At 40.3% G+C, this 23,843-nt stretch overlaps 1 protein-coding gene across 5 annotated transcripts in view; it reads left to right on the top strand.

Annotated features, from left to right (window-relative positions):
• The window catches only part of LRRC56 (leucine rich repeat containing 56), a 60,245-nt gene that overhangs the window by 701 nt on the left and 35,701 nt on the right, over window positions 1–23,843 (top strand). For 2 of the 5 annotated variants that reach the window (XM_042038317.1, XM_042038316.1), the window contains 3 exons: window positions 659–797; window positions 10,277–10,441; window positions 20,070–20,157. In XM_042038317.1, coding sequence (XP_041894251.1) covers window positions 10,286–10,441; window positions 20,070–20,157 — 244 coding nt within the window. In that variant the 5' untranslated portion in view covers window positions 659–797; window positions 10,277–10,285. Of the gene's footprint in view, window positions 1–655; window positions 798–8,250; window positions 8,416–10,276; window positions 10,442–20,069; window positions 20,158–23,843 lie in introns of those variants that run through there. The other 3 variants (XM_042038320.1, XM_042038318.1, XM_042038319.1) reach the window with 3 other exon arrangements.

The raw sequence follows: 23,843 nt of genomic DNA, 5'->3' as shown, positions 1-23,843 counted from the left end.
TGTCCTGCTCATGACCACTCTGTGGTATGGAAAATGATTTGGAAATGAACTTGCTTTACCCACTCATAGTTTTTAGCAGTCAGTAATTAGTTAATTGGATATCTCCAGCTGTCCCTTTGTCCTGTCTGTGAGGCCTGTACTATCCTCGCTCTGCACCTGTCTTCTATAGCTATTGAGTCCTGATATGAATGTTCCTGCTCACCTACTATTTTCCATTTTGACTGCTTTTACATAGCAACATTTTCTGACAACTGATACAGTGAAAGTATGCTAAATGTTGACATTAACCTTTTATCCCATGCTACCCCAATGGCAATGTTTTCTCTAACACAGAATCAACTTACTCCTACCAGGAAATCAGTGTTCTTTTTGTTCAGTAAAAAACTTTTTTTCCCCCAACTATGTAGATTCTTCTCTATCAAGTCCTTCACCTTCTCATGGTCTCTTTGGGAACTGTAATGAGTTACACTTTCATTAAGCTCTTCTAGGCTCCACTGCTTCGTGTCCTGTTCCACTTTTAAGCCCTATTGAACATGGACTTCTGCTGCTACAGTGAATAAAGTATTTCTTTTTATTAATTGTTAAATGCTCAGAATCTCTTGGGTTTGTTTTGGTTTTTGTTCTCTTGGATATTGTGTTCTTACTGTTGTTTTAGCAGGACATGGAACAATTAAATAACACTATGAGCACCTGTCAGTCAAGATAAATGAAGATAAGCAGCTGTGACTACTAAATTAAAATCTCTGTAGGAGAGGAATGGCAAATGATGCAGAACAGCAGTGGCATTGGAAGAAAAGGTAAAGTAATTTCAAATGTACAAATGACTGAAAATGTCTCAGAATTTTTTAAAATTATGCTCCCATTTAATGGCATTCTTTTTCTTCATGTTATTTTTTCTGGTTTCAATTCACCTAAAATTTTGGATTAAAACTACAGTGTTCAGGCATGTCAGATTTCAGAGTTGCTGGCATTAACAGGTTTTGTTACGGAGGTTGTGGTGATTTTTTTTCCTGGACTTTGTGTTCTCTCTCTTGGCTTTACCACTGAGAATGACTGTGCTCCTGGGGGTCTGACCTCTCAAGGGATTGATATATGGATACATCTACCCGTGAGCAGCTCAGTTTGCTATTTGTACACTGCTGTCAGTGAAAGAACAGGCTCTGCCCATGGCCTGGGATGCCATCAGCCTGTTCTTACACCATTCAAGGGACCTGATCCTATATAAAGCAGGGTGCTTTTTTCATGTGAGACCAGATGTGAGTTTAGCACTGGACTGGAATGATATTATTGATGATGATGCATGTGCTTTTCTAACTGAAGTTCCTTAGGGGACACAGTTAAAGAAATCACATTTATCCTCAATGTTTGAAGTAGTATAAAAGTGCAGCAACATAGTAACATATCATATTTATACCATAAATCTGGGATCACTATGTTTGTTGCTAATGGGAATGGATGAATATTTATTTGTGAGGAATTATGAGGAGGTTATTTTTTTCAATTGGAAAATTCATGAGCTTTTCACAGAAATTAATTATTTAGATATATCTGCATAATTTTAGTTTGCTAAAATAATGGTTAGTGTTTTTATACTTTCTATGGAGTCACATGTGGGCTTGAAAAAAAATTGCAAGCAAAACCTATTTTATATCAGTAGGGTCACAAGTGCTTGCTATAATACAAATCAGAAGACCAGACTTGCCATGGCAGATGCAATAAATACTAGTGTGTCTGCATTAAAAGAAAAAGACTGTGGACCCTGGCTAGTTCAAAGAAACATTATCTGATATTAAAAAAAAATAAATTCAGAAAGCACACATTTCTTTGACTACAGCTTCTCACATCTGGAAGCAGTATTCAAAGTATAGCAAACTGTCTGTTTATCTTGCATATTTTACATCTTTAATTCTAAATTAGTTTTTAGAATGGAGTCCTAAAACTACTTTGGTTTTCTTTTTTTCTGTTTTTTCAGTGTTCCTAACATACGTGGTGATTGGGCATGGGTTTGCTTTATTTTAATGGAGTATCCACCCAAGTTCAAAGTGGGGAAAAGAAAAATATAGAATGAAGGGGCTTAAGTAAATTATTGTTACTTGGGAAAGAGCGTTCAGCTATTGTGTTTGTTATCTGAAAATATAATCTTGCAGCTGGTAAAACAGACAAACAGTGTTAAAACTTCTGAGAATAGGAATTAAAAACAGTGGAGGTTCATGTACTGTCTCTATGGCCGTATCTTGAATCTTATGTGCAAAGTTGATCATCCTGGAGGGTAAATGGCAGAACTGAAATTCTTGCCATGAAATTCTTCAGAGAGAAGAGGAGATGAAATGAGATTATGCAAAAGAAAGCTATAACTTAAAGAATGGCATGGACAGTTGGATGTATCCTCCACAATTTTAACTGCTGTTGACCTAATTTCTAATTTTAGCCTCCAAGCAACCTATGCCTGTCTTCCACAATTTAAATAAATATAATGCAAAAATGCACTTTCTCAGTTTTTAAAACTGCTTCCTGATAAAATTTCTGTGTCTACTTTAGTCATTGGATGACTATTTGTCATGTCTGGAAACATGACAAATAATTGCTTCCCCATACACCTCCCCAGCTGTTGGACACAGCTCACCTTTTGGACTGGGAGATACTGATTGCCAGAAGTTACAGCAGCATGCCAGGGCAAGGATCACTTTGGACAACCTCTGCTCCTGATACTGTTCTGATACTGTTTCTAAAGGGTCTGTTTCTGACTACAGTAGTTAGCTGGAGATCTGCCTTGGCCCAGCAGGACAGTTATGATGCCGCCTCATCAGTAGCCCAAACTGATTTCTCAAGGTCCTTTTCACTGTGAGTCTTCTGCCCTTGCTGAAATTTTGGCAATGTCTGTTACTAAATAAGCTCCTGTGGCATCATCCACTGTTCACTATTTTTCTACAAGTTCATCTAGAACCTATCTCTTTTTATACAATCTGTCCCATGTGGACAACACACCGGAAATCAGAAACTTCCCAGCCGCTCTTCAAACGGCTTTGCAGGCCAGGAAGGAATCTCTTGCTTCAAATAGCTTAATTACCAAACAAAATGGACTGAAAATTGTTTGAGGACAACCAGAGTATGTTGAAACTCAGAAATGCCATATATGATGCATTTTCATCCTGCGTAGAAGTTTGTATTTCAAAAGGCTCATAAATGCAATGCAATAGTAGCTGGGAAAAAAAGGTCTGTTTTTTTTGTCCTTTTCTTAGCTGAAATCTGGAAATGCTGCTAAATGGTGGATACTTTAAAGTGCTGTGAAGACCAAAACCATAGAGTTTTTTTTCTCTGCAGCTTTGGACTGTCATTTAGTTCTGAGTCCATGGGTTAGAATATATTTGTTCATCTTGAAAAGATACTGATTCTTGCTTTGCTTACATCCTTTCTTAGTATGTCTAGTAACATGCCTAGCATCTGAATTTTTAAGTAAATGCTGAATTATGCCTTTTAAATGCAAGGAAGGTAAATACATCTTCCTGTGACATTTGCATTTAAGGCAGGATCTGTGTGTGTGACAAGCACAGATACGTTGATTCCTGCGTACCTTGTCATTAGCTATCCATGACAGGACCCCTGCATAAGGATGAGAGGATTTTAAGTAGACCAGCCTCGTTTCTCCCTTGTTTAACATCTGGATACTGTTGGATAAAAGCTTGTGGCCATGGAGGGCCAAATCTGGTTTCCTGATCTCTGGCTACCTTGATAAAATGGTGAGGGACTTACTGTTATCTAGTCCACTGAAACAATCCTAAGTGCATTTGGCAACCTGCTGAGAGTGAAGGCGTTGGTACCTTGGAGCTCTGTTTTTCCATAACCCTTGTTGTTCACCAGCTATCCCCACATCCTACTCTCTGCTTTGCTTTTCTAGGGCTCATTGTGGGGACAGATAGCAGAAGAGTGTCTTGAGACATTTTCTTACAGCAGGAAGTTCACCTGTATATGAAGAAAACCACTCAATCTGTAGCATCTTGCAGTTTCATCTAATGATTTAGATAATCCATACTCATCTATAGCCACTGTCTGGAGACTTGCACTGCAGAGAGAATCAATGATCATTTGTAGCCAGACAGAAATTACCACTGACCCCCTTCCACCATAGGACTCTAAAAACTAAAACCAATTGATTGGACTTCGGTTTATTTTTTCTTTGACATGTAATAGAACCATATAATAGAGAGTGATCTGCTTTTATATCATGCTATGAGGACATTTTGTTGAGCAATACACTGAGAGCAGGTAGCTGGGTGTGCAGCTGCCCTGGGAGCTGCAGGTTGTGCCGTGGGTGGGAGCATGGTGGGAGCCCCAGGAAAGGGGCTCTGACCTGGTGCTGACCCTTTGCACCACAGAGGGCAGAGGGACCTGTGGCACCAGCCAGGTGACCGGGGACTTGGACACAGCAGGAGCCAAGGACTCAGCAGGGAGACCCCAGACTGTCACAGGCATGGAGGGTACAAAACCCAGGGATTCCTTTGTTGAGGGTCCGTCCCTAAAGGCACCAGCTCCAGCTGTTTCTGCATTACTGTGCCATGATTAAATTTTTTTAAGGATCCAGACATCTGCTGTGGGAAACCCAGGCCTGAGCTGGTAAGGAAACCCTGTCTGATTGTGTGAGTGTGGGGTGTGCAGGGAGCCAAGAGGGGCACCCATGGGATCACTGGAGGTGCCCACTCTGAAGGGACTTTGGTCCTGGATGGTAAGAAGGGGAAGTTCCCTTAAAAATTTTGGCAAGCTAGCTCCAGAATTATTTATTATAGGGGTATTTCCAGCTCACATGATAAAACATTTTTCATCACCCTGCTCAGCAGGATCTCAGGGGGAAAGTCTTATATATGCAATTGTAATTATGAAATTAGTATATTTATATATCTATATGGAATCTGTAGATATACAAAGGATAAATGGGTGACATTTAAAGGCATTGCCTTTTTATTATTACTGTTATGTTTTCAAAGAATATTAGACATCTTTTATCTCAATGGTGTCTGGGTTTGTAGCATGCATTTTTTTCTCTGGGATCACTGCTGCTTTGAGTGACAGCACAGTCTGAACTCAGCTCCATGCATGGGGGTATCACAAAGTCCAAAAAGCTCCCAAGAGCTTTTCCTGAGGAGTCTGTGGGACACAGATCCCAAGGCTCACCTGCCATGGTTGTGGTAATTATAGAGCAGGATTTATATGTAATAGCAAAGAACTGTCAGAACACTCTTACAGCTTTTGAAACCATAAATGAGGAAGGTAAACAAATGAGATAAGTCAGTACACTTGCTTTGTCTGCACATTCAGATGCTTGAACCAAGGCCTCAAATTGAACAGTTACCCAAAAATATCATTGTGAGCATTCGAGTCATTCAGTGTCATTAAAGTCAGTGAATTTTTAATTATATCAAGTGGGATATTGTTATCTTAATATTTCAGCTTTCTCTTAAAAGCTTTTTTTCTTTAGTGGGGCACAGAAGCAGAATATTTATGAATGCTCTTTATAGTGTTTGCATGATCCCTTGATATTAATGTAGCATTACTGAAGTAGTTGTTACCTTGTTCTGCTTAACAAAACCGGAAGATTAAAATCAGACTGTTTAGTCATACACACACACACAAAAAAGTCATATTAATAACAGGACTGGTGTTTTATTTTTCAGCTTTCTAGAAGTTGCACCTGCTAAAATAGACTGATGTGTTGCAGGATGCTTTATATTACATGAATGTTGCAGGAACTGTTTTTGCCATTATGGGTGGATTATTGTAACAGTAGTTTCCTGATGACATCATAGTAAATTCCAGCTGCCCAAACAGTTATTTTCCAGATGAGGTTATCTGCAGTGCACTTGCACAAAATTACACTTTAAAAGGGCACTCATAGTTCCCTTGGGACTTGTAAACCAAACATTTTGTCAAATCCGTAGTAAATACAGAATTCTTTGTTTTCGTTCTGTGTCAGTGGTAACAGTATGGGCACCACTGTAATTTGTGATTCTGAATTAAACAGACAAAAATTATATCACGCAAGACAAGAGAAATGGAAGTCTGCAGTGCAAGCTTCCTGTCATAGAGAGATGGATAGCACAGTGGTTCTCAAATGGGGTTTTTTTCTAGAGAAATTTTTGTCTGGTGACATACAGGTAAGGGCTCAGAAGTTGCAGTACCCCCACTGAAATGTCACCTTTCCTGTCCAGTGAAGGCATGAGTAGCCACAGAGCAGGAGGGGATGCTGGTTGAGAAGCTGGACTAAGGCAGTAGAGATTCCATTTTGTATGGGATGTTAATATATAGAGGTATATGCCTTTTCTAGAGTAATTCTCGATTAATTGCTGTTGTTTGGGGATTTCTTTTGGTTTTAAACAGTAAGTTAATTGCTTGGACAAGCTCTTTAGGTAATGTTGTGAAGGCTGCATTAGAAATTATCATGCCTAGTCACACAATTCAGAGGTTCTTTCCTGGTCTTAAGAAGCTGTAATTAATATTGAATCAAACATTTGAATTTGAAATGCATATTAATATATATTTAATGAAGAATACGCAATCCTATCTCTGACTCTTCGATAAATCTTGTAGCAGAAAAATAAAATCTTGGAGTCTTACCAGTTAGTCAGACCCTAAGAACATCAAATAACTGTTCTCTGCCAATTTCTTTCTAGCAAATTACGGTATTCTGAGGGGATTTTAAATAACATGTTGTTCCAAGGATCATTTAATTTTAATAATGGTCTTTATTACTGGTATTTATAAATGTTGAAAATGTCCTGCAGTTTTTAATGAACTGTCAGAACATGTCTGTGAATTGAATAGCTTACCATGATCACACACACTTGCTTGGGTAAGGAGAGTGGCAGCAGTGGAGAAAGTTGGCAAATTAACTCTTTGTAGAATTCAAAATCTTCCATCTCACTGTTCTGGTCATTGATTTCGCCTGCACTCAATGATTATTTGCTTCTAGTTGTCCACACACATAAGAGTCTGCCAAGTTAAGACTTCTGATGCAAATCCTGCAAAAGCTACTTTATTTGTTTCTTTCATTCTTTTATTCTTCTCGTTGTTCACAGGCACTATAAAACTCCATTATTTCCCAGCCATCTTCTCTTCCCCTGACACTCTCATGTGCTTACTGGTATTGCTCTGCTGTCCCACGGGATTCACTGCAGGTTTGTGCTAGGTGCAGTTAGGTTCCATCCTTGCGGGTGCCACAAAGCACAGCAGGAATGGTTCTGTTCAGCACATAGGTCCAATATATATCCAATGCAGCCATCTTCTCCATGAGGGAAATCTTCAGATTTGTGGATTTTCAGACCTCTTCAGTGACACCAAAAGTCTTTCCAGTCCCTGTAAGCTGTCCCACTGAAGCTAAAATTAGTTTGGGTCAGTGTTGGCTTGTCCTGTGCATTTGGCAGAGCCTTAGGTTTATCAGATGGACCTGATGGAAATGAGCAATGTGACTGCTGTGTCTCTAGGAGGACAAATTTTGTGCCAGGCCCCTTTCTTGCTCCTACACAGTGCTGGAGATTTCAGAGGTTCCTGGATTTTACAAAAGATTGGCACCTCACCACTAGAATTCCTGCACTCTTGATTTTTCTACAATCTCATTTTGAGCATGTTATTTTGATCCGTGTTCAGGAGGAGATTCTTTATTCCCTGGAGAAAGCTTTGAAGTGATAGAAACATGTAAAAAATAGTTTTGCTTGCTGACAATAATTCAGCTTGATCCCAAACAATTTGTAATGAAAATACTTTTCTCCTCACTAATCCAATGTTACAATAATTACAAGAGCAGATCAATAGCAGGAAGTATAAAACAAAGTATTACTTCAGATATTAAGCCACAAATTGATCTCCCTGTCAAGCCTAAAGTAAATGCTGTATCAACATGTTTCAAAGATTTGAGGATGTTCTGAAATGTGGTGGTGATGGCCCAACAGGGGAGAACAGTAATTTGTTTTATGCAAGCGTGTTAACACTTTGCAGCCCACATCCACAAAATCCTGCTCTTATCTCGCTATGTTTGCACTCACACATTACATCAGTGTTCTCTGACTATTGCTCCACTTGGCTCTGATAACATATGTGATTATCTCTGGATAATAACAATCCTCACTTGAATTAGAAACAACCACCAGTACTTGCACACAATCCAATACAAGTCTTGTGCAACTGGCAAAGGATTCCAGAATTTATGTGACAGATATTCTACTCCAAGTCAGTTATTGACCAAGATAATTCCTTCTTAGGAAAATAATGACAACACCAGAAGATCTTCATCTCACAAAAGGTTCTTTAATTTTCTTGGATAACTGATGACGCTTGCAACTCTATACTGGCTGAATCATACTGATCTGTTCTAAAGAAAGTAGGGGAATAAAGTCTGAGAAATTCTAGAATTTGTTAGAAAAAAAACAGGTAATAGAAATTTCTCTATTATAACTTTTCTTGTAAAATGCAAGACACAGTGTTTTTGAGGTCTCTTTTCCCTCCTAATGGGCTGAAGTATGAAAGTTGTCCTTACACTACTGTAGGCATACTGAGGTTTTAGAAGCTGCAAGTATCACTACTCAATTCACTTTGTGGTGGTTCTATTGTAAGCCAGTAAGAAAGTTTGAAAGGAGTTGTGTGACTCTGAAGAATTTGTGTTGAACATACTTTTTAGGCATTGAATATTCTGTAGCTTCGGTGTAGCACATTTGAGCAGTCAGCTTCTCCTGTAGGAGTGCTTGCCAGGTAGGTGCAGTGACCTGGAAAAAATAGGGTTTGCTTTCTATGGGCTTCTTCTGGCCTGATGAGTCTACAGAAGGAGCGCTTAGGAATCAGAGGGTTTGGTTCTTCCCTTCCTAATGTAGGAGATTCTGCAGGAAGAGGTTTGGTGTGTCATCAAGTTTTTGTTGCTGTTTTTGTTTGGATAAGGGCTGCTATTTTTCCTGACAGTACTGTGTCCTTTGAATTTCCTTAGCTTGTGCAAGTGAAGAATTTTGACTGGACTTGAGTAGTCAGAGGAAGAAGTCTTTTTGATCCAAACCTCCCTCACCTTCTACCGAGTCAGTCCTCTCAAGTACAGATGATCAGCTGAGCAGCCAGAACTCCTATTTGTCCTAACAGAAGTTACTCCTGTGTTTAACTGTTTATTAGTATGAGGAGGAAGGAAAGTGGTAATTCTCAGGTCTTGGCCACCACTGATGCTTTGTCAGCCAGTTATGATTAGCTTGATCATTTAATTACTTTTCCAGCACTAAGAATAAATATTGCTTCACAGTGGAGAACAGAACAAAACTGCAGGTGTCCCTTCAGCAGAGCAAGACGGCTTTTCTCTAGTCTAGCCTTTTGTTGTTACAGCAGTGTTTCCAGCTGTGACACTTCCTTCTTGCCAAGTAGTAGTAAATAGCTGTATAAATCACAGTAATGCTTGTACCACTTGGGTACAGCAGATTGCTTTTTGACTCTAATGAGTGTACATATGCTTACTCTCATATTTCAAAGTTAATTGTTAATATTTCTGTGAAAGTGATATCTTTGAGAATTGAAGAATGACCACAATTGAAGTGCTTCGTCTTCAAATTTTGTATTTCATTTCACTTGAAGCATACACAGTTTTGTTTAAATAGTATTTTAAATTTATTTTTTCCAAGACTGTCTTCAAAACTAGAAGTCAGTAGTCATGGCCTGCCTAACCTACAGTCAGTAACAGTGCTGGGATGTTTCATTTAGGACAGCAAATACAGACAGGTTCTGTCCATGCTACCTGCAGGCAGAGCTCAGAATGCTAGAGAGAGGTGGTGGTGTGCCTTGGTACTGGCACTTACAGTCTGGAGTCCAGCAGAGTTTTGCTGAATGTTGTTCACGTTTCTCGAGAGGAGATGGGTAGGTGGGGAGCCTGTGTGGATGGGAAGCTCACTGACACTGGAGAAGGATGAGTGGAGTAGTGAGAAGGCTGGAAAGGACTAGTGCCCTGAGCTGTTTGTTCTTCACTTTCTTCTTTGTACAGAGCTATAGGTATGCCTGGCTTCTTGTATACCTGCGAACAATAGTTTGCTGTTAAAGCTTACACTCAAAGCTGAATGAGGTGTGGGACTCGGGTAGCTCTTGAGGGTGAAGAAAAGGAAGAATATATGTTATGTAATGCATGGCTTTGGGTTTGTGCTGATTAAAGAAACCTGCATCTCCATAGGCATTTTCTGTCTTGCAATAGGAGTCAAAATAGATTTTGCTGACAGGAAAATAATAAATATGGGTAGAAAAATCAGACTGCTTGTTACCCTTTTGTTCAAAGCATGTTGAGATGGACCTGAAGTTGAATCCTGACAGAGTTTCTCATCTGGGCTCATCTGCAGACCAGGAGACTGATTTGAATTGGCAAGGCAACCCAAATCCCATTCCACTGATTAAAGATGATGGAGAGCTGCTTCTGGATGAACATCTTTCCCCTAGGAAACTGGTGAGTAGACATCCAACTTTTTAATGAAGTGAAAGAGGCAAACTGGCATATACAGAGCTGTATTAACCTTCCAACTGCTATTGTACTGATTGTGGATTGTTGCCTCTCTGACATTTAGACTTCTGTGTAAAGTAGATTCTGTCTTATGAAGGTGTATCAAATGTTTGTCCTCCTTTCACCTTGTTTCATATCAAAAGTATTTCCAGCATGAATGTGGCTGTGTTTATTGCCAGGATTCTTGAAGCAGCGTGAAGAAAAGTACGGGTAGCATAATTATACTCTACACAGATCTCACTAATGCCATCTGGAGTACCTTGAATCTTAGCATTAGAAAAAGAATATACATTAACCTTGTTCTAGAGGTTGGAAATGTAACTTTAAAAGCACTTTTTTTTTTCTCTGAGGTAGTGAAATCCTCTGTCCTGCTAAGAAGCAAATTAAAATATTCTGCAAATGATAGAAATACTTTCTATATATGTCAAAGTAGGTGGAATTTCAAAGCATATTTGAAAGCCCTGTTCCTTTTACACTGGGGGAAATGATTTTGGTGTGCAGCCTGTTGAAAGAGAGTAACATGCTGATATCTTCATGAAAGAATTCACTTTGTGAAAGAATACTTGGTTGCACACAGTATTGTACTTGCTCAAGACTAATTAAGGTTGAAATCCTGTGGGATGTGCAGGAGCTGACCAAACGACGTCACTTTTCCATGCTAAAGGAAGGGAGAGTTGAGAGCAGAACTTGAGGAGAGAGGCTTTCTGTGTTGCAGACCTCCAAAAAAAATCTCTTCCACTGGGGAGCATTTGTGAAAGAAGATGGGGCTGCCAAGGCTGTGGTTCCTGTGCTCCCAACAGACAGGGTGGTGATCACAGTGTCTATAATCCTGCGTGTATCCACTGCGCCAGTGCAGCTTCCGCAGGGAGCGTATTCCAGCCGCAGGTTTACACCACTCCCTAGCCACTCCCTAACTACATTCCATTCACCATTTTGGCCATGTGCTGTAGATTAGAACTATTGTTCCCTTATTAGCCAGGTCTTTTAGTATTTATAAAATGGTTGGAGGTGCAAAAATCCCTTCCTGCAGAGTGGATATATTAAGCATTCTGGAGAAAAATTGCTACATGGTTGTGTGGTCTATGCCATTCACTTTCCTTTGGCTCATGAGAATCTCCAACTACTTCTTGGTCTTTGTTTAAAACCTGGCATAGAATTTGACCAGTCTAATGTGTTTGTGGCCCACAATACCCTGTATAAATCCCATGGGAACCTCTCAGGTTCGTCTGTATTGTTAGGACATGAACCAAAGCTCATTAAAGTAACCAAAATGGCTGCCCTCTGATTCAACCAACTCTGAATGAAACCCTTAGGAAACTCTTTCTTTGGCATGAAGTTCTCTTTCTCTGCTGCTTTAGTTCACAGCAAATTGTAAGCAGAAAAGTGTGTATAAGGCAATGTTACCCACATCCCATGAAGTTGCTGTTTATTATTGTGTAATTTTTAAAAAATGCAGGTAAGAAGTTAAATAATTGAGTTTTGCCTTTTTTGAGATTCTGGGTTTTAACATTTGTGAGGAATCTCATTTCAAAGATTCTTTTAAATGGAGTACACTGTCCTGCTAATTTTTCTGGACACAGTTATTTCCTGCCCTGGAACCCGACATTTGTGTTGGCATAGCTGGGATACTTCCTGCTCAGAGGAAAAACTACATGACATTGTCAAGGAAACATTTACAGTGTTTATAGCTTGTTTTAATAACATACCCTGTCTATCTATTCTCTGACCTTTATGTTGATCAAATGGAAACCACTGCTGCCATAAATTTACTTCTTCTGGATTTGCAAATGTTCAGAATGTTCAAACATTTAATATGAAACAAGTTTTCACATGCATAATTCTTTAAGGACCCACATGCCATTGACAGTCAAATGGTTTGAAAGGTTGTCTTGCTTAAATCAATACAGTTGCAGTATCTTTTTGATTGTCTTATTGTTGTGAATATTTTAGGAGTTATTGATTGTATCTGTTGAAGTGCTCTGAGAAGGAAACTAACAGTCTTAAAATACAGGCTCTTTAAAGGAAAATTGTTTTACATTCAAATAAGAGCATGGGCCACACTTCTGCAGTGTTGTGTAGGCAATTTTTTGGACACCTTAGGGATGTTCCTGAGGAAGGTTTTTGTTCTGAGATACATACTCAGCTTTACTCCTTGCACTAGCAGTGGTCTGTCTTGTACCAGTTCAGTTGGAGTCTGGGGAAGCTGCAAAGTGTAGTTGTGCAGAGTCTGTGAAGATTGGGCACACTGAACTGCAGCCTCATTTCTGCCTGCACATTTGACTCATTTTGCCCTTTTTCCAGGGGGATGGCTGTCTATTTTATAGTGAAACCATTAGCAGTCTCCATTAGCAGTCCACATTATTAAGAACTCTCTAAAACTTGTGGCACTTGTGTTCCTTCACTTTTTTATCCACTTGCTGCATTGTTTTCCTCCAAAGAGAGGAAAGTTTGGCTTAGAGCGATTTTTTTTTTTTTTCTCTTTTTTTTTTTTCCCCTTTTTGCCTTCTTGGACAGTGTAGAACAAAAGACAACTTCTACAAAACCACTGGACTTGTGCCCATTTTCTTCCTCTCCTTAGTGGATCCCCTCACTTAGACTTTATGCTCATTCACCACAGTGTTTGTGGTCTTCTGTAGCCTTGTTTCAGCGTAATGTTCACTTCAAATCCTGTATGATTCTGTATTTCCATTATGTTAATCACATCTTCTAGTTTCTGCTTGCTGCCAGCTCTCTTGCTGCACTATTGTGTAACATCCTTTTATATTTGAATGTTCTTCATCCAAGCTACAGGTCAAACTCTTTTGATGCAAGGGTTGGTGTCATTAGATATCATTTTTATTCTTTTTGCTAGTATCAATATAAATTTTCTGGTGTACTCTTTAATCTTCCTCTATATGAATAGGTACTCTTGTTTTTCCATTTGTACCTGTCCTATTAATATTTCCAGCTTTTTATTTCCCTAGTTATTTTCCTGTTAATATTTCCCCGTTCTGCCCATCCTTATGCATGGTTGTCAGATATTGCAGAATACCAGGGTGAGCAAATTCTCACTTTTTTCTGAAAACTGGCTAACAATGGGCCATTAATTTTTAACTCTGTTAGGGCTGTGACACAGATTTTTCATTAAACTTGGAGAAACTGAAATTAAGGGTGCCACCTGTCTTTAATCACATTTTTATTTTGTTCTATCAACCCCCATCCTCTCCCTGCTGTTTGCAAAGGATCTTTTCCTGACTTCCGCTAAAAGCATTCCACTTCTCAGAAGAAACTCATTTTACAAGGTCAAATGATCTTCCAGACATTGTCACATTATAAAACCCAATCACGTTTGTGTGTGATCTTTTGAGAAGAAAGGAAGTATTCTCTAATTTAGCTTTTTATTGATCCTGCTCCAACTAATCATGTTTTCCAAACTCAGGAACACGTGTTCGGAAGTGGTGTTTAGTTTTGTTGGTCAGGAGGTTAGAGTGTATTTCATATGGTATGCACTCATCCTCACAGGAAAAAGAAAATGCTGGAGGGTCCTGGAACAAAGATTGGATTCTTGCTGAAATGGCTCAATTGTTTCCTTTTTTCTTTTGCAGAAGTTTTCCTCACAGTTGTAAGATAAATGGACTTGAGAGAAAAACTGGACATCAAGAAAGTGCAGAACCTTGATAAATTAGGTAGAGTAAGGGAATGGAAGTAATGTTCACTTCAAATCCTGTATGTTTCCTGTATGACTGAATTTGGATCTGCTGAATTCTTCATTAGAAATATATAATAATTATTTTCTGAAGTTTGAGGGATCCTCTGGAGGCCTGCCAGTTTGATCTTCTGCTCCAAGCATAGCTAGTTTCAAAGTTAGATCAGATCGCTCGAGGTAGCGGACAGTGGAGGTAATACTGTGAACTGGAAAGAAATTACAAAGCCTCCTTTAGTTGCAGAGCTTTCCTTTTTCATATGTTCTTCTCCTAACACTAATACCTTTACAGTAGTGAAGGCTTGCAGTTGTTAAATTAGTGTTCATCTGTTGTATTAGTGTTCATCCTGCTACTTAGGCATCTGATGTTTTACATTCAAATTTTCACATCAGGAAGCTTTATACTTATATGCATGCACACGCATATGCCTGCTTTTATATGAAAAACCCAGATATTCATTGACTTACAGCCACCAGTGCTTCAGTAACATAAAATGACATTACAGTCTTGACTTTTCCGTGTTCAGAGACACAATCTTGAGCCATGATTGTAGCTACTGTCTGCACACCTAATTCCGAGATAGGAAAAAGAATTAATGTTGGGGTATAACTTTTTTTATATCTCTGTGAGGGAAAGTAAATCCTTAAAACAAATCTAAGCAAAAACTGAGGTAAGAATGTCTATTATCCTGTCCACTCCTGACCTGTGTGTTGACATGTAGCTGAAACTGAGTTTTTTTCCTCCTACAGAAATAGTAAAGGCTATTTCTGGGAGATCAGTAAACCTCCCATCTCATTTCTGGTGCCCTACATGCCCTATGAAGTTTGCAATAGTTAGATTTCCCAACAATTTGCAACATGAGACCCTTAATACTGGTTTTCAAAAGGTGTCAGAACTGTGAATCCCCAGCATGAGTCAGTGAGACAGCAAGACTAGGCAAGGGCCTGTCCATGTGCATCTGCTGGCATGACTTGGGGGCTTCAGCACAAGAATAAAGACATCTTCACTCATGCATCCACCACTACTTAAATTTCATGTTTACTGCCCTCATCTACACTTCCCATATAAGCCAAGAAAATCTCTTTTCATACCACCTAGCTAATCTCTTCATCTGAGCTGAGAGAAGAATGTATTTATATATGCAGAAAGTAGTGAAATACAGCTAAATATTTTAATGATGGGCATCTCCAGCATTTAGCCCTTTTGAAAGGAAGTTTGCATGTGAGACCACAGAGAAGTTCTGTTCCCTTTCATTGAAAATTCCTTGGCTTACAATCACTTAAGGCCTATTAATTTGCTAATACTTTCCTTCTCAGAAGAAATATTTTGTCATGCTTTTAGCAACTTTTTTTGTGTGTGTGTGAAGGAGAGATTATAGTTGAGTTGGGAATTTGAAAAAAAAAAGCAATAAACACATGAATGGACATGAATCTAGAATTTGCATACAGGTGTAGTATTCAAAGAGAACAAGCTCACCACTCAGGAATTCCTGTCTTAGCCAAATTAACCAGGATCAGCAAAATAAATGCACAGCTGGAAATATTTCTCTGACAGCTGCACGCAACTTGTTCTCCAGCAGCATGCCTCCTTTTCTTAGAGTGTGTGAAAAATTTAGGGAAGAGAGAAGATGTCGGTTGTATACGCCGGTTTTGGCTGAACAGTTATTATTTACCAATTAAGGAATTTACAGATAGCTGCAAGTGGGACTTGAACTGGATTTCCCAGCATCACCAGGTGACTGCTCTGCCAGTTGGGAAGCTCTGCAAGCACAGAAGTATTTCTCAGTTGCAAATTTTTACGGAATGCTTACTGGCTTTTCTTGTCAGTCAGAGGAGAAGCTTTCCAAACCAGTGCGCAGTCCCCAACTGGCCAGACATTTGGCCAGACACTTTGTGTGGTGGGAATGGTTTGTGAGACATCATGGACTTGCTTCTTAAAATACTGGCTAAATCATTTACCAACAGCTTCTGCATAATATGAAAAATAGTTTTATTCCTATTTTGAAGAAGGTAAAAAAAATGTGAAGTGAACTTTATTTGTCTTTGTTTTACTTACCCTGTATTCAAAGTATCTTCAAAGACTTGTGCAGTGCTTTACCATGGAAATGTGTGCTTTCAAATAAACAAATTTACAGTGGAGTGTAAAACTGCTGCTAAGAATCAACCTTTCAGGCCACCTTCTTGAACATCACTTTCCAGAAAGATTTTGATGTTTAATTCTTTAGAAAACATCCCCCTTCTCTGTCTAACTGATACCTACCTTGCAGGGCTGCAGATGGGTGGCAAGCAGAGTCCTCTCTGAACAACAATCAGCCTAGAATTGTATTGGTTTTTTCAAGGTATCTTTGATCTAAGATAACTGTGAATATATCCAACTCTTGGCCTAGAACAGATCCTTGGTCCCTTTTTGTTTGCCCTACGTGGAGGCTGAGCAGCTGGAAACAGCCAAAGAAACACCTAGGTGGTAAACACCTTCATGTCTGTAAGCATTCCTGAGGCACAGGCTGAGACATTCTGTCCCTGGCTGTAAGAACAGCCCATCAAGCTACGGGCAGGCCATCATTACCTGAAGCCACAGTGGGACACCTCTGAATTAGGGCAGGAGCCTGTCCTAGACCTGGGATGGCCCTAGGAATGAAGAGACACAGAGCACTGTAGCATCACATGATGCCAGACATCTGTCTCTCCAAGCTGATGACCCCTTCAGTGTGTTGGGTCATGATTGTTTTTTTTCTCTTGCAGCAAAATTCTTCCTAAATATTGCTCCTTTCAAATTTTGATGAAGGTTTCCATGACATTAAACAACAGTATGAAAAGAAGATCCTGCTAAATATGTTTCATCTTTGCTTAAATGTTTCCACGTCCTTCCCTGGTGTCAGAATTTTAGCTGTGACATGAGAAGTATCACACTTGCAGGTGCACCAGCATGCCAGGAATGGTGTCTGGAGGGTAGTAATGTACTAACTATCTTCCACAGGAACCATTCCCCACGTTTCCTTCTTTTGAGCTGCTGCCCTGGCCTTTGCTTGCTGACTTGCTTGCAATCAACACCTGGGGTCTCAGTGCTTTAGTGCCTTTAAATGAGCACATATCCTCCACCCAAGAGCATTTCTTGTTTCCTTCGTGTACTACACTAACTTGTGCATCCCACAGCAAACTGGTTTCAAGCTGTCCCAGCATCTCCTCACCATCAGCAGATGGAAGGACAGTGATTTTCAGATACTCTTGTAAATGCGGAACAGGGAGGTGGGCACCGAGAATACATGGAGTTTGTTGCATCTGGTTAGCACATGCTTCAAGGCAGCTATCTATAGTTCAAAGAGCTGGTGATGACAGCCAATAACCCTTTGCAGCACTGGAGTCACAGTTCTGCCTATTGCAGTACAAAAATATGGGTGCACTAAGCAGCTCATCTCTCAGACAGTGGAAAAGGTACAAATAGTGGGTCAAGAAGAGGAAAAGGAGGGCAAAGAATGACACTGGTAATCCCTGGTATGAGAAAAAGGGATAGGGAACCCTAGAGAAGGAGATAATACAACTTCATGCAGGTTTCATGCTTGGATTTTGAGAAATAACATCAGGGAGCAGAACTGTGAAGGGAGGCTTGCTGGAATACAGCAGGGGAAGGACAGCATGCAGGGAACTTGCAGACAAAAAAAGGAGAAAAGGACAAAATAAGGAGCAAAGGCTCCTTGGGGTATCAGCACCTTCTGCTACTCAACTGACAGAGTGTGTGACCCTAAGCTTATTACTTGTTCTGAGGCTTCCTCCTGTTCTGATGTAGGCTCTTAAAAGTATTTTGATGGGGAGCAGGGAGGTATTTTTCAGAAGCTTCTTCCTTTAATGGCAGTGAGCTTGCATCCGAATCCAGTGATCCGAGTGCATGGTTTTAGGCCAGGACATCAGCTAGCTCTCGTTTCACACATAATCTCGTGCTATGTGACAGACAGTGTCATCTGCTGAAAAGGGTTACTGCAAAATGTGTCTTGCCATCAGGGATCTTGTGTTCACTTGGAGGGAGAAAGCTGTAGTTGATAAGCTTGCTGCCTTTGCAGGAGCAAAACACATTTTGTGGTGGCTGCATGTGGGGACAGAGTCTAGAAGCTTTCTTATGTTCAGCCTGCTTAAAATCACAGTTTAAAAAAATAAGATTAAAAATAATTTTAAACATAATGTTTTAAAAGTAGGTCAAAAGCAGTCGAAGATATTGGGTAATTCTGTTTCTTAGGAGTACAAGTCAGGACCTTATAAAGGGGACAGTTTTTCAAAAAGGAATGCTCAGCTTTTTCTGGAAACCATGTCCTTTTAAATTGCCATCTCAGTTACACTCAGACTGTTTTTGGTCCTTTGTAAGAGGATGTGGAACCATCAGAGGAAGTTGCAGCCCTTGTGCACAATAAAAATGTTACCTAACGAGCAGGAATGTTGCAACCACCATTTTTTCCTTGCAAAATGAACTGGATATTCTCGTGGTTATTTTTTCTTCCCAAAACTCATAAGCAGAGGTCGTCCTACACATTCCCTTCTAATGAATAAGTTCTCCCTTATTTAAAAAACCTAAAGAATGTTGTAGCTTTTTAATAGTGAGAAAATTTGTCTTCTGTACATGGAGATTACTGAATGACTTTCTGCCTTCACCTTTAGTAAAGGCCCAAAAGGTTGGTGACAATACTTTCAACCCATGCTCTTGGTTGCATCATTGAGGAGGGAACTCTGATTTCTTTGAAGTGTACATGTTCAGCCCACATCCTAACTCTTTTGACACAGAAAGGTGAAAATTTAGAAGTTTTTCACTATGTATAACATCAACTATTTCAGGCAGTTATTGTGACAAATAAACCTTGCTTCTCATTTCTCAAGGATTGTTTCAGACTCTTCCATGAACCACTTACCCATCAGGAAGAAAGGATACTGTTCTTCTGGTTGAATTCATGCAACTAAGCTGATGCAAAGGAGGTGGTGGGATATGTACCCTGAATGAGGGGAACTGGGGGGAGAGAAGCTGGATCATAGCTGGAAGAAATAGGGGATGAGAGCAGCAGTAATGTGAGATTGCTTCAGCTCCTTGTGGAATTGCAGCCTGGCATCTTAGGATTTCACAGCCCTGCTTTGGTTTTCACTGGCAGTCATAGAGCTTCCCTCTCCCCTCTGTGTATAGCTTCTGCTTGTTTTGTTCCTCCTGCTTACTTCTGCCAAGGCAAAATGTACATGTACGTATCAACATAGACTTTGGGATATTAGGAAAGATTAGGAAAGAGTCTGCATTCACACCCACATCCTTGCTTAATGCAGTGGTTCATCCAATTATTACAATTTTGTAAAAATAACAAAGGATTTTGAGGGCCTCTATTTGCATTGCCTAGATACTTTCAAAGGAATTAATAATTCTTGTAATTAGTGTAGTCTGCTTTCAGAAAAGTGAGCTGCTTGAGCTAAAATCATGTTTCCTTTTATTGTTTTGGGTTAAAAGATAAACTGTGTGTTTTGTTGAGTTTTACTACCTAGCACCTTTTGAATTACCAGTGATGCTTAAGGTTAACACTTTCTGTCTGCTGAGGATTAGTGCAAGACTTGTGCAAATCTTAAAGCATGGACGTACTGTTTAAATGAATCTAGCTGGCATGTAGGTCTGTTGTAGGTCTGAGGAATGTAACCCTCAGCCTTGACTCTTCCAGCAATGTATAAGTTTTGGGAGACTAGAATATTTTGGGGCTACAAGGAAGACAGGTCTTTGAATACTAAATTAATTTCAATATGATTTTACATCTAGCCACAGTGACCTGAAATATATGTTGACAAAACAGTAGTTGAAAGTCCTTCTACACCTTTTTGCTGCTGCGACATCTGGTTTATTGCATGAGAGTACACATATATTTCTGCTTATCTTTACAGCAAATTTTGGCAGGGGTAGATGATCTGCAGCAGGTGAAGGCCCTAGAGATGCGAGTAGACACCAGAGAGATCAGCTTGGGGAACTTCGGTAAGAAAACACCTTATTTTCTGCTCACCATTTTGAATTTTCCTTTATCATGTCTTGACTGGGGACTCACTAACCAGCCAGTGAAAAGTACTGTCCTTCTCAAGAGTTCTTGAAACAGGATCTCCCTGGTGTACTTCACACTCTTTGATCTCTGTCTTCTAGTGTGAGGCCCTGAATAGGACTGGAAACTCTGGCAATGGGATGAGTGACACGACTTCTGTCTAAAGCCAATTAGTTTGAACAAATTTTTCTTGTATGATATGCTAGACAAGAGCATTTACTCTTGTCTCTAGCAAAACAGGAGCCAAAGGTCAGCTCCTCTCCACTGTGAGATTTCCCTGTGACTGAAGAATTGCCAGTGGTATCAGGTGACCTGTGCTTCCAGCAGCCTATCTTTGCACCCTGTACAGCCTCACTGAGCTGTGCTGGAAAATGAGCTGGAGGCAGGTCCTGTAGATACATCATTTTGATGAGCCCCAAACAGTCCTAACACTTGTCATTCATTTTTATATCATCATCACTGCGCCAGGGAAGTGAGAAGTACCAAAGGAATTCCCTCTGTCGCAGAGTTAACACTGAGAATATAAAGCCTTCCTTTTTTTTCCAGTACTCGCAGTCATTTTCTGTCATGTGGATTCCTACCACACCCAAGTCCATCTTGTGCTACAATGAAGCTGAGTAACTACTGCAGGGTAATATTTTCTGTGCTAAAAAGGAGTCCTGTCCCCAAAACTGTGTGCTGGTGTTTTCAGTCAGGCAGCTAATTTTTCATATGCAAATTACTCTAATGTAACAGCTGATTAGCTTTAATGGGTCTTTTGATGTCTATTTGTCAGGAATGGTTGATCAAGAACAGTGAAGGGGGCTTTTGTTTTGTATTATATAGCCCCTTTGTATTGGTTATTCTGTTTATTTCATGAGTAAGTCTCTTTCTCATAGTCACTTGATAATTTAAGGTAAATTACATCCGTTTCTTTCAGAGATCGTAATCTATTCAATCATGTTTCCTCCAGTTGATAAAGAAATCTCATTATGCCATTTCTATAATGCTCAAAAGTGGTGCTTCCATTCCTATGCCATTTTACATTAGCTGTGACAAGCTAGCAAAATGTTTCGCCTTCATCACTCTCTACTTCCCTTTCTTTTCCATTACTGGAATAAATCTCTTTCTCCTCTCCATGGTTAGCCTTTTGCAACCTTTACAGAATACGAAATACAGAACACTATGTCCATGATGCAAGTAATTTCCATCTTGTTTATATCCCACTGTTCACACTGAGAGTTGGCCCTTGAGGGCCATAAAAACCAGCACCTGCAGGTCCCCAGTGCTTTTGAGAATAACAGAACATCAAGACCATTCTGAATTTTCTTCTGGGTAATTTTAAGGTGCGTTTCTGAGTTTCCTTCCTGTGAAAATCTCTTTGCAAATGTCAGCAGGTGGCTAGGGCAGAAAGTTTGCTTCAGTTTCTTCCCATTTTTTTTCAGATGGCAGATGATTTTTAGGCACATGGAGTAGTGCCTAAATTTTTAGGGGTTTTGCAGAGCAGTTTGCACCTCCACTGTGAATGGTGCAAGCAAGATTGCTGTTGAAGGTGTTGGGCTCATTGCCTGCTCCCTGTTGGCTGCCTGCCCCTGGAGCTGTACTTCTGATGTGGTCTGTGGTCACAGGGGTCTGGAGAAATAGCCTGAGGAAGAGATGGGTAAGAACCAGACCAGCTGGAATGACACACGTTCCAGTGTGACAGGACATAAAGTTTTCCCCCTATTAGGGTAGTCAAGCAATAGGAGTATCCAGAGAGATTTGGAGACTTCATCCTGGTAGGTTTTCAAGTGGGTGAAGATCTGAGCACCCTGGTCTGATCTCATAGACAACCTGGCTCTGAGCAGGATGCTGGGCTTGAGACCTCTGACTGTCCCCTCCAGCCTGGACTGCTCTGTAATTTGGTGTTTCTTTCACATTTCAAAGCGGGCTAATAAGCCTTCTGTAGACACATATTAAACCACATCACCTTGCTTTCACAGTATTCCTTGGTTGTGGAAGGTGGTTAAGAGCATCTTTATCATCAGCAAATTGTTTGGATGATCAGTCCACACTCAGTAAACAATATTGTTTTGACTGGTTTTATGTGTAAAGATAAAATAGGCCGTGCAAGCTCTTAAATGGCCAGGTGGAAGTGTTAAAAGCTACAAGACCGCACATAACTCTGGGTCACCTGGAACCTTACAGCACTCGAATCCCAAATTTACACCGCAGTTTCCACTTGAGAAACTTTTCAAGATTCACAGCCTTTGTTACAGACTGTAACACAAACACTCAGGGCCTAAAGATTGCTAGAGTAATTCAAAACTTGTTGCTTGATGTTTTTCTTGAGACCATTCCACTTTGGGGTGTGCTCAACTTTAAAGCACCATCCTGTTAGCCTTGCCCAGTTTGTCAGGTCTGCCTCTGCAAAATGGCATGACCTGGTGGAGCGGAAGAGTTATTTTTCTTAGGGGCGAGGTCTGGGATAAAACATAGAAAGACTGATTTTGAAATATTTTCATGTGATCAGTTTTAAAATTAAGGAAAGGCTTCATGCCAGAGCTTAAATCTGAATCTTTGCAGGACTTGGGGTAATTGCTGAATTCTCTAGCTGTTTTCAGTGCACCTTGCTGGGTGACAGATGAAACACTGGCAGCTTTGCATATCTTGGAGTTGGTTTCTGTGCTCTTCAGTTGCATGTAGACCTCAGTTCATATTCAAACAGAGGGACTATTTCCTTTTCATTAGATTATCCCTTCAGTTTTGACTGCTGACAGGTATGGAATTGCATTCATGACCGGCTCATAGAAATTCCTGTTGAAAATAATGGTGGGATAGAGTAATTTAAGATACTACATAGTCCTCTTATTTCTAAGTAATTTTAATAGCTCCAAATCAAGTTACCCACAGTGCTGTTCGCTGGTCCTTACTGAATTGTTGCCTGCTGGTGGCCAGACTAAGTTGATTACATGTCTGGAGACTGCCACTCCCTTGCACATGTTTTATCAAGGCAAAGCTCTGCCAAGGGTTCAGAAGTAGCCATGTGCTATTTCTCACACAGGGTCATCCTCTCTCTTTCCTCTTGCCCTGTTTGTTGGCATTCCTGGTGCAGAGCCAGGACACCTTTGCTGGCAGCCAGCGTGGCAGCAGCAGGTGCCTGCACAGCCAGGGAGCAGCACAGAGGCTGGAGGAGTGAGTCTGGGATGGGTGTTCCTTGCCCAGGATGGTCTTGGCTTAGCTAGTACTGACAAACTTGCTGAGCAGGGCTTGGGCAGGGTCTCCAGGAGTCACAAGTATGTATGGGGCAGCGTGCTTGTGTAAAGCCCTGCACTGACGTGTTTTCTTCAAGATCCCCATCTCAGGTAGCTGGACTGCAGCTGCCTTGGGTTTGCCTGAAAGGGCTGTGGTCTCACCTTATGTTGTATTGCCCAGTTTCTGCACCCCAGAAATGTGCAAAAAAGTGCGTGTGTAGAAATAGCATCCAAGTGATGTATCTTACTTGATCAAACACAGTTCATGTGAACTAAACAGACTGTTTAATTTGCATGTCAGGTTGCTCCTGCTAGAAGAATACAACCTGTTTTCATGTGCCTGTTTTGTGTTGTAGGATCAACAAAGCACAATGGTTGCCTGATGCCAATGCAAGCATTTGTCAGTAATTACT

Source organism: Corvus kubaryi, unplaced genomic scaffold, assembly GCF_017639235.1.
Source record: "Corvus kubaryi isolate FWS band 111438036 unplaced genomic scaffold, C.kubaryi_AGA036_p1.0 37392, whole genome shotgun sequence".
Taxonomy (NCBI): domain Eukaryota; kingdom Metazoa; phylum Chordata; class Aves; order Passeriformes; family Corvidae; genus Corvus; species Corvus kubaryi.
Note: the sequence above shows the minus strand (reverse complement) of the source record. Positions and strands in the feature narration are given on the sequence as shown.